Consider the following 11,285-nt stretch of genomic DNA (forward strand, 5'->3'; position numbering starts at 1 on the left):
AATGACTACAGCTGAACAGGTCGTCCACTGATGTCGGAGGTTCGATGCCCAGCTCTGAACCTGGCCTGAATACATCCACCAGCAAACAGTGCGTATGGCGGATGAGGCTCTGGATGAATGTGTGTACAAATAGGCAAATGGGGCCTAAAAAAGCAGGGCGTGTACAGTTACATTCATCACAGGACTGATGTCATCTTTCTGATGATATGGTATTTAGCCAATCACAAGAGTGCTTGGTGTTTATAAAATCTATTTTTTTCCTCCTTTCTTTAAGGAGGAATCTTGAGTGTTGATTTACTAGTTTGCACAAGACACAAAATGTAAAAGTTATAAACAAATGTGTTTTCATTTTATCGCATGCAGGACTGAAGAATTCTGAAAGTCTAAGAATGAGATGCAAATAAAGATATTTGCTATGCTGTGAGACGCACGCGTTATTTTCATCAGACTTCAATTTGAATATGATAATACAGGCTGGAATCACATGCTTTACCTGCATTTTAATATCAGCAGCACCACTATTTCTCTGAGACTTTGCATAGACAAAATTCACAAGACCAGAGTAAATGGAGTCCCTGGTCTTTCTTCCTCTGTGGGAATTTGAGGGTATAAGCATGAAAAGGAGCTTCCATAGTAAAGAACGCATACACAATTAGTTTAGAGGTTAAAATTTTAAGTACACTGAAACATTTTTCTGTCTTGTTCCTCAGTGCACCAATTACAGAAAGCACTGATCGTTTGGCTAATTTTCTCATCCTCTACCACATTTGTGTATAAGTGCTTCCACCAGCAGCTTTTCCTTCTCTGAGTGACTTTTTGAATATTTCATCTCCAGCGTGGAGAAGGAGGGTTGAGTTACAGCAGGATGAGTGACTGCAGGGCAGGAGGGTTGCAGAGATCCACAGGTGGAGCCTCGCACACATACGTGCTAGCGGTAAAAGGCTGGTGGGGCTAATTAGATATTCAATAGCACAGACACATGAGAGCACACACATTATTGTGATGAGAGGTGGAAACTGAACAGCACAGTAGCTACGTTTTGAGGATATGCTGGTTAAGGAGTATTAGTTACTCAGAAAGTTACTCTAATCAATGTCTTTATATCACTAATAAAAAATTATTGTAATGCCTTGCGAGCATCTTTGTGCTCACTGCTTTATGGTTTTACACCGCAGCTCTTTTACTCACTACTTTCATCAGCCAACCACAACAAGCCATTGCTACCCAGCAGACAGGTTATCAGCCCACGGAATGACTGTTATCATCTGTTAGCGTCATTCAGTAGGTGACCTAAAACAAAAGACATATGAAACTCAAGTCTCTTCAGTGAACATCACTGATTCTCTTAATGCAAAATTTTATTGTGCTTATAAAGCGGAAACACTGGGCCTGGAGGAGATCTAAAGCTCCTATCCCTACCATCACCTCCCAAAAATGTAGCACCTGGTTTTTTCATTATGTCTTGCGTTTAGTTTACCTGTTCACTTTTCATCGGAGTTTAAACGCAAATAACAATGACAAAGACATAAAGTGAGCAGGCATGAGTGGGAAGAGCACCCTACCTTTCTCAAGACCTTCAGGTGCATTAAACACACCTCTACTTGAGAGTTAGATCCTCCCACTCCCGCTCACCTGCATATAAGCACACCTGTAGCATCAGCAGCAAACAGAGCCTACTACATTCTTCTGGATCGTAGACTGACTCTACCTGAACAAAGTCCTGGTAAGGAGAATATATATCTTGTTGGTTTTATTCTTTTATTCTTTATTTTTAGGAATCAGACTTAAATGAAACAGGTAAATATTAATTAGTGGTTTTGCTTGCTTGTTTAATACATTTAATTAGTAATAAGGTTGTTATCATGGAATAATTATAATAATGCACTGACATGAATCCAAATAAAACTTCTAAACTTCTTGCTCAGTTTCATTCAAATGGTCAGCACACATATTAGTCAGTTGATAGCGTGCTGATGATCCCACATTATAAAATGCCCATTTCCTGCTGTACAGCGTGTCCCGTTGTGTTGCTGGAATTCACTCTGAATATTTTCTAGATCATTTTCCCAAGCTCTATCTCTCATCTGAACAAGGACTGTCTGTCTCCTGCTGGGTCCTTTGTAGTGTTGTGGGAACGGTGTTGTGAGGATCAAGTGACAGAGAGACAGAGAGGTTCCCTTGACCGCTAATCTGCTACTGAAACTTTGCGAGCGTACACACACACACACACACACACACACACACACACACACACACACACACACACACACACACACACACACACACACACAAAGCCACCCTGTCCTTCACTACGTTTGACATCCAAAAAACAGTTAACCTTTTGTAAAGTCAAGGAAATACCATGAACACCTGTTGCGTTGGTACTAATATTAGTTAGTTAGTTTATTTGCTTGTTTTAATCAATTTTAAATCATGCTTTTTATTTGTTCTTGTTTCTAATGTCTCTGTAAAGCACTTTGAATCACCTTGTTGTTGAATTGTGCTATACAAATAAACTTGCCTTGCCTTGCCTTGCCTTGCCTAATATTACTGACAGTAACATCATTGATCATTAAAAACCGATTACAAAGACGTGCCATTTGAAGGCGCATAGACACCTGTATCCTTCTCTGTTTGCTTCTGTTCTTTTAGAAATCCTCTATCAGTCTCTTCTTGAATATAAAACACATCTTATTATCAGACGTAAAAGAATATGTGAGAGTCCCACAGTCTCAGTGAGAGGCTCTTCTTCAGCCCATAGCCGAGCTGTGGTCATTTGCATTTAGATTTTATGCTGACTTGAGTTGAATTATGTCTGCACAGAGCTGAGACTGACAGACTGAAGAGTCTCCGGCCACGAAGTCAGTCATCTCTTGATGCAGATGCTTAGGATGAACAGCCACGAGGCAGCCGTGCATACGCTCATTGAAAGACTCCTTTCATCATTTTCAGTGGGCGATCAGTGGTCTTGAATATAAGACCCTACTTGTATTTCCATCAAAGTCTGCTGAAATGCTAGAATAAAGCACATTTGCTCAAGGATCACAAAAGAGCTTTTCTACAACCGGATCTCATGCAACACTACATTTAAATGACTGCCAAAGGTCAAACAGACTGGCTTTTGAAGTTATGATGTGTGTAATTTAAACATTCATCTGCTCTCTTCGAAGATATGAACCTGTAAGAGACTAAACCTCTGTGATTGTGCTCTGGTTCTGTTTCTCAAGTTTATGCATTTCCTCCGTCTTGTCTTCGTAGTTAAAAATAAACGTATAAGTACCCCAAGGGTAAGTCATGCTACATAGCCAAACTTAGCTAATATGTAATAACAGAAATTAACCATTTAATGTAAGATGAGAGCAGGTTTCAGCATTAAAGACAACTAAAAGTAATGGCTAGCAATGGAAATACACAACCAAAATAAATGTACATATGCTTTAAATACAAACAACTGGCTGAGATTAGTAGCTAACATTATAGCTAACTGTCAGCTAATAGCACAGAACTACTAAAATCAAGTTTAAGCTGCTCACTTGTTAACTTATAGGATGGATAAATAAATAAATAAAACACATTTAAAAGTTGTCATTAAAGTTATTCTAGTCAGTCTTGAGGAAAAAAATATCTATTTACCAACTGGTTGGCGAGTGTTTGCTGGAAGTCGCTGGCTGTCGGTATGAAATCAGCTGCAAAGAGGAGGCTACCTTTTTAATGTTTAATGCAGATTGCCACAGTTGCCTGTAGTTTGCTTGGAAGGTGCCAGTTGTCTGCAAATAGTCACAAAATACTTGCCGAGCAGTAGTAGAAGTTTTAAAAGTTTGAGGCAAACCTTAAACGAAGAATGTTCATCTTTAAAGTAAAATTTGTACTTCGTTGCCCCAACCAACACGTTTCAAAAGGTGCAGCTTTTACTCTGAAGGCGCTCAGAGAGTAGTTAGTGAATCTTTGCACTCAAGAGCACATGCTCCACGGAAACTACCAACCAACAAAATCAAGCTTTTTGCCAAATGGTCGGGTATCTGGCAAGATCTGTCGCTGGCTGACGGGGCAAGGCCTAGCATCAACCTCCAGCGACCATTTGCCATCAGGTTGGGGAATACACATTTTGCCCTTGCGACCAATGGTGTCCAGGGCTGTGTAATTGGCGTCTTGTTCAACTGACCTGACATTTGTCACATTTACAAAAAATGCTAGACAAGTTAACGCCATGCGGTTAGTGGTCACATGACTGCAAAACCTTGATATTGTAAGGTAAAAGCTGTCCAGATCCAGTTTAAATTGAGTTGATAAAGGGGCCGTGAGGCATATCAGAAAGGTTGGGAACCACTGGCTTGAAACACAACATTGTTTAACCCCCGAACCTTTTTGCTTTGTTCTTTACGCCTTCACAGCCGCCAATCATGGCCTCCAGTATTTCAATGAAAAGCTACTCTATTGGCCGTCAGCCCTCCTTTTCCAGCCGTTCGCTGATGGACACCGGCCGTGCTCGCTCTCGGGCTTCTGTGTCTTTCGCTGTAGCGAGCCCGCTCACCCGTTCAGCTTCCATCAGCCAGGATCTCAACGGGCCAGCAAGCCTTCAAATTAACGGACTGCATGGCAACAGCACCAATGAGAAGGAAGCTATGCAGAGTCTCAACAACCGTCTGGCCAACTACCTGGACAAGGTCTGACAATAACACAGCACTCCACTGTTACGTTATCAGCCCAGGAAATAACACAAGCAGTAAGCTGAAAGACTTTGATCATTAACTTGTGTCCTCCCTTCTCTGTGGCTCTTTGTATCCTCCAGGTGCGTTCACTGGAGCGCTCCAACGCTGATCTGGAAATGAAAATTAAGCAGCTGATGCTCGAACGCATTCCCAAAGGTCATGACCTCGATTCCATGATGGCCCAAGCTCATGCTGTTGAGCAAGAGGTAGGCATCGAGTGGCAGGCAGGCAGGGGAAAATGTCAGGTCAGCATAAGATCTGAGTTTAGAAGGGGCAAACAAGGCTCAAGGTTATAATGACTGATCACTTTACATAGACAAAACATTCATGCAAATATCAGATCTATTTTAGCAGGAAGTGCACTAGGGGAGTCATCACAGGCAGAATCAGCTCATACTTCTAGTTAACAAGTAGTAAAAGAAGCCAGGCCAGAGTTAATGATTGTTTTGTGCTTTTTAAAACAGAATTAGTCACAGTTCAATGAAGCTCGAACAAATCCAACTCTTAATGTATCATTTAGAAACCTTGTTGCTATTAGTGTAACACACAAAGGTAACATGAACATACACTAAAGTTAAATTATATTATATAAGCTTTAGTCCAGGATTTAATGCTATTATTGACCTATGTTAATATTTATCAGGTGAGGAAGAAGACCTTGGAAAATGCTCGTCTCATGCTAGAGATCGATAATGCTAAACTGGCTGCCGATGACTTCAGAATCAAGTGAGTGATTAATGATTGCACCATGGTGATATAAAGCTGTTTTCGCAGAATGATACAAAGAGATGTTTCTGTTAATAATGTCATTGACGCCTCTGTCAAACATTTGCTCAATCAACAAAAAAATGTTTGCACATTAACACAGCGTTCTTTGGAAAAAGTTATTTAAGTACTGATTATTAAATTAAAAGATTACTGTAGGAACACTAAAAAGCATAAAAAGGATAGTATGTCAGCTAACATACAGTTTTCATTACATACAGCCAAATATTTATCAGTATATATCAGTAAATGTATATTTAATACAAAGTTTTTCTTATTATTAGAAAATGTTTGTGTTCTTTGAGTTTTTATTGCTGTATTAATTAATTTCAGGCTACTTTTGTAAGACTTCCTGACTGCATAGGCATTTCTTACTACTTTGACTAATAAATATTATGCAAAGGGAAGTCAGAAGCAGAAGTACAGCAACACAAATGCAAATGTTTAACTTTAATTATGAAAAAACAAAACATTAAAGTACTTTTTCCTGCAAACATGTCATATCCAATCATATCCATAGGCAGTTTCTACCGCAGTAAAAACAAGGGGGGGGGAAAGCAGTTTATCTGTGGAGGTAATGAATAAAAGTTTACTGTAATATACGATGCTGCTCGTCTTTCCAAACTACTAGATGGGAGACTGAAATGGTGATGTGTCAGTCTGTGGAGCGAGACTGTATTGCCCTGAAAAAGGCCAAGACCGATCACGAGCAGATCATCGCCTCTTTGAGGGGAGATTTGGACAGCCTGAAAGAGGAACTTTACTTCCTCAAGAAAAACCATGAAGAGGTTAGTGTGTTTGCCACCATCCCCATGTTCTCGTTTTCTCTTCTCACTACTTGACATTTGTGTAGTCTCATTTTCATTTTGGCCCTCTCCCTTCCCCAGCCTGCCCTCACAAACACTTGCTTGAAACACGCTTGACCCACTTTGGTGGACTCAGTGGGCTTTTTTAGCGCCAACATAGACAGAAAACGATGTGTGGTTGAGGAGAGCGCAGCGATAGGTGGTCCTCTGGTTACTGTGGACAAAAGCAGCAGGTAGATCTGGTTGCTCACACCTGCTCTCTCTGTCCAGTCAGCTGATCCGAGGTGTTCTCCAAGGCAAAGATAAACTTACCCCCTCACACCAAAGGAGGAACTGATCTCCCTTTTACTGAAACAAGACTGTGTAGATCCTATTTGGTGCCACTTAGAGGCCACTAGAATAATGTGATGCAAAGAAAGAAGCAATATGTCCGAGACTGGAGGTTTTTAAAACCTCATTTTCACAATGAAACAATGAACTGCTGCAAATATTCAGCATGAATTTAACCAAATAAGAGTAGATTATTAGAACAGATCACATATTCTTAATTTTTATGTATTTTACCCATGTGGTGCTTGCTTTGTGAATGTGAATCTCTGGAATCTATGCCTTTTTGTTGAATATATGGCAACTCATTTAGATAAGCAGTGTCTCTTTGGGGAGCATTGGGACATTAGATAGACCCTAAGCAAGAATTCAGTGACTAAGCATGAAATATATAAACTATAATTCAAGTTTGTTGCCCAATAAAGTTTAGAAAAATGTGTATAAACATATATCAAGAGCTTTAGTAATACACTACTTTAGAATAAAACAGACTAGTGACAGAGAACAATGTAACAAAGAAGAGAGAGTGAAAGAAATCCACCAAGCATGCTTGAGCAGGATTATTTGTGTGCAAGTTGAAAGGCCAGGGGTAAGCTGAGCTCTTTCCCATTCAGTATTTATGAGAAACATCTAAATAATTAAAGTGCCATCACATCCTCTCTGTCACTCTGCGGTGTAGGGTTCAGCGATCTCTTCCACGCCTTCTTCATATGCTGACTGTGGAAACCAGTGTTGGTTACATTTAATTAGAAGTGACATTTAATACACAGTGCAACTAAAATAATTTGGTTTAAAAATGACAATGTGAGCAATGTAATAAAAACAATCTCCTGTGTGCCTACAGGAACTCGAGCAGATGAAGTCTCGTATTGCCAGAGATGAGGTGAACGTGGAGGTGGACTCTGCCACCGGGCCCGAGCTGGGCACCATTCTGTCCGAGCTGCGTTCCCAATATGAGGGCATTGTGAAGAGGAACAAGGAACAGGCGGAGCAGTGGTATCGCAAGAAGGTGTGGGGAGTAATATCTAGTGTGAATCACTGTAATAATGTTGAATGGTCCTCGCAAAGTTACACAAAAGGTCACAGAAAACACTTCTTTGCCAGCTGGAGACGATGCAGAATGAGGTGAAGGAGAGCAACGAGGCTCTGAGGGGAGCTCAGGGAGAGCTGACCGAGAGGCAGCGCTTCCTGCAGACCCTGGAGGTGGAGCTGGAGAGTCTGCACAAACAGGTGAGCTGGGATGCAACAGCAAGATGAAACAGCGCACGGACATACTGTAAATTCCTTTAGCTTCCACTCATCACCAACTGGTCATGTTAGATGGTTTTTCCTTCCGACTGTCTTGTGCTTGCTCATAGGGGTTGTCTAATTGTTGGAATTTTCCCAGTTAGTGTATTTACCTTTAAATACAAAGCACCTTACTGTCATTTGACTGTATGTAAAATCGAATTGAAAAAGTCACTGTGTAGACAGAGAATGTCTACACAGTGACTACAGCAAGAAAAGTCGCCCATCCCTAGGAAAGGTTGTGGTGGAGGTGAGGGTGTGGTCTTACTTCACTGCTGTTTTTCCTTTCTGCAGGCAGAAGAGTGACGTGTCTGTGTTTCGGTTAAAAAAAACCATTTTGAGTTGTGCAAACATAGCCTAATACCCGCAAGAGCAGTGCAAACACACCTCAGGCGTGATTCTAAATTTATGGTTACGAGTATTAACTTTTCAAAAAGCCGCACTGAAATATGGTGTTGTATTAAAGAAAGAGATTTGTCCAACAGCAACAGAAAATCCTTACAGATGTCCAGATAAGTTTCGTGTACATTCTTTGTACATTTCCAGACCACTGCATCTTATATTCTGGGAAAAAAATCATTTTGTTTTTCTTTCGTTTAATCCTGTGTTGACAGTAAACATGTTTTACCGTGCAGGGACATATCACATTCAGTTGCAAAATAGTATGGGGTGAGGTTCAGTGGCGAGGTGGGTTAATTGTGTCTGAGCAGCAAATGTTTGCTTTAGGTGCCAAGGACTTGTCCGTTCACAGGAGTTTGTTGATATGGGCTTGGGAAGCAATTTCAGAATCAGGCGACCTACTATGTCATCATATTACTGATCGCTGGTTACAACACAACACAGCAGAGTCACTGTTATGAGGAGAATCATAGGGTTATCATGTCCGGTGGACATGCCGGTGTTTTTTAACTTGATACTGATATCACGACTATGAGGAATATTCACGGCAATTCCGGATATAGATTGCTTTGTTTTGTTCCCTTTTGCTCCTCAGATAGCAGCTCTGGAGGGAAACCTCGGTGAGACGGGTCAAAAGTATTCTGCTGAGATGGAGCGGCTGCAGGTCACCCTGAACCAGCTGGAGGAGGACCTCTCTCAGCTCAGGCTGGACATGCAGCGCACCAAGACCGACTACGAGCAGCTTCTTCGCATCAAGCAAAACCTGGAGATGGAGATCGCCACCTACAGACGCCTGCTGGAGGGAGAGGACTCGTAAGTATAGCAATACTAATAAAGATGTAGCGCATGTCTCAAAGGGAAATTATAATTAAGTATGCTTTACCCAGCCCTTTAAAATAAATCTGTATGTTAGCTTTGGCCAGCAGGTAACACAGAAACTTTAGTGAAGAAGTTAGAGAAGGACAATAACACACCTGATATACTCAGAGATTATGGTGCATCCTTGTAGTTTGATGTTCAGTCAGAATGGGGATAATTTGGCTACACTGTTGCCTTGATCACAATACCTGTATGATCATCTTACATCAAGCGTTTCTTAGCCTGCCGCCTGGCATTGTTGGGTGTAGCCGTTCTCAGATGTCAGCTTTGGTGAGAACACTGTTACTGTGGCAATGTTCTCAACAGACAGGAAAACTGACGAGAGTGTAAACTGTACTGCGTTGTTTATAAAACCTAATCACAAAAAAATATAATGATAAGCAAGTTGTAAGAAACTGAAGCTTGCTGTCAGTGTCCGGGCGTGTTTCATGCTAAGAGTCCTTTTAGGGCAGTGTTTTTCTGATTGGCTGCCCCTAACAAACCGAAGGTTTGAACAACAAATGGGTGGGGCTTTTGCACTCACAGCCAGATCTGTGTGCCTGAGGTGACTATATTAAGGATATCTGCTCTCACTGACATCAAAAAGAGCTAAAAACTGAAATAAAGCTGCATGAAACCAGCTATTATAAAATATATATAAGTTCCCTTTAAATGATTGCTTTGATTGTGTTAGTCTTGCTTTAATTGAAAGGTAATTCTAACAGGTTTTCTTTCTGCCCTTCAGAGTCAAAGAAGTCCCTCCTCCACCAAAAAGTGAGTGAGTTATTGAAAACTTTATGGAAGGAAAGAATGACCAAAAGTGAAGTTATGAGAAAGATAAGTCAAGCAAAAAAGGAAAACTGTATTCAAAGTCAAATGTGGATCTGAGCCAGCATTGTAGTAGACAGACAGACAGACAGACAGACAGAAGGGTATATCTATCTTTTACCACACCCAGGAGGCCCACAAATAATTATAGTTATGTAAATATCCAAACAATGCACAAACCACTTACAGCTCAGCTCCTATAGCAACTAATGTGGGTCTGAAAACATTTCCCCCGTGTTGTGTGTCCTAATCTCTCTGACTTGCACTGCTGGATTAAGAAACTGGAGTGTGATGTGATGTGAGATGAATAGGTAACACAACTTTTACAAACTCTGTGCTTTAGTAGCAGTCACATATCATCCTATATGTGAAACTACTGAGATTTTACATTTTTTTAATGTATTTATATGCGTAAAAAACTAGTTTAGTCAGCCTCACATTCTCTTCTCATGTCTTTTAAACACAGAGGAGCCCGAAGTCCGCACCAGAAAGATCGTGAAGGTGGTGACTCAGACCATGATCAACGGCAAGGTGGTGGACGAGTCCAGCGAAGTGGAGCAGATTGAGGAGTCGAAGAAATAGAACAAGCAAAGAGCCAGCTGAAATTTTAAAATAAACAAAATAAGTAGAAGTTAGAACTTTTTTCAAAAAAAAGGAGAAAAGGAAAAACAAGAAAAATTAAGAGTCCGCCCTATTACTCATGAATTGTGAAAATGAAGCTGAGAGCATTGTTGGAGGTACAGTAATGACTGACTATGAATGTCCTGTGTTTCCTATCATCTCACATGAAACGTGATTCAGACGTCACTACAAACAAGCTATGCTTTGCATGAGTTCATTGACTTTTAGATAGAAATGTGTGAAAACTGACTGATCACTGCTAAACTCTGTTTTACTAATAAAGGGTTTTGTAGTCAAATGATGTTTAATTCCTAGTGCGATAACATTCATTTTACTAAATGAACCTCTGTTCCTTTTACAACAATTTCATGTCTGCTGTTTACTGTTTGCATTCTGAATACAAAGACAGAATAAATCCACAATGTGTCCACCTTCTCTATTCTTACATCACCTTTGATAATGGCCTAGATTTTGGGATTTTTTGAGTCTGAATTGAGCAACTTAGAGTCAGCCTAAAGGCTTCATGAGGCTATTCTTCAGCACAGAAGTGCTTTGCCATGTTAAACGTCTGTGAAGGTTCTCATTCAACCAGGTCATCTTAGTCTAAGAAGATTGGAAAGAAAAGCGCCTGGACTTCTTTAAGTTGTTTGAAGACATTTCACCTCTCATCCGATAGCTTTTCTTT

The 11,285-nt window shown here is 40.5% G+C and overlaps 1 protein-coding gene across 1 annotated transcript; it reads left to right on the forward strand.

Annotated features, from left to right (window-relative positions):
- The first annotated feature begins 1,654 nt into the window (after positions 1-1,654).
- On the forward strand, positions 1,655-11,028 carry LOC146705742 (keratin, type I cytoskeletal 18). The gene is made up of 10 exons (XM_085463548.1): positions 1,655-1,723; positions 4,392-4,664; positions 4,790-4,915; positions 5,353-5,435; positions 6,106-6,262; positions 7,452-7,616; positions 7,712-7,837; positions 8,889-9,106; positions 9,897-9,925; positions 10,446-11,028. The coding sequence occupies exons 2-10, from the start codon at positions 4,401-4,403 to the stop codon at positions 10,559-10,561; spliced, it is 1,284 nt and encodes a 427-aa protein (XP_085319674.1). The 5' UTR covers positions 1,655-1,723; positions 4,392-4,400; the 3' UTR covers positions 10,562-11,028.
- Positions 11,029-11,285: the final 257 nt, after the last annotated feature.

This window comes from Copadichromis virginalis, linkage group LG7 (genome assembly GCF_057382275.1).
Source record: "Copadichromis virginalis isolate Kocher_CV1m ecotype Utaka linkage group LG7, C_Virginalis_male_GT1.1, whole genome shotgun sequence".
NCBI classification, from domain to species: domain Eukaryota; kingdom Metazoa; phylum Chordata; class Actinopteri; order Cichliformes; family Cichlidae; genus Copadichromis; species Copadichromis virginalis.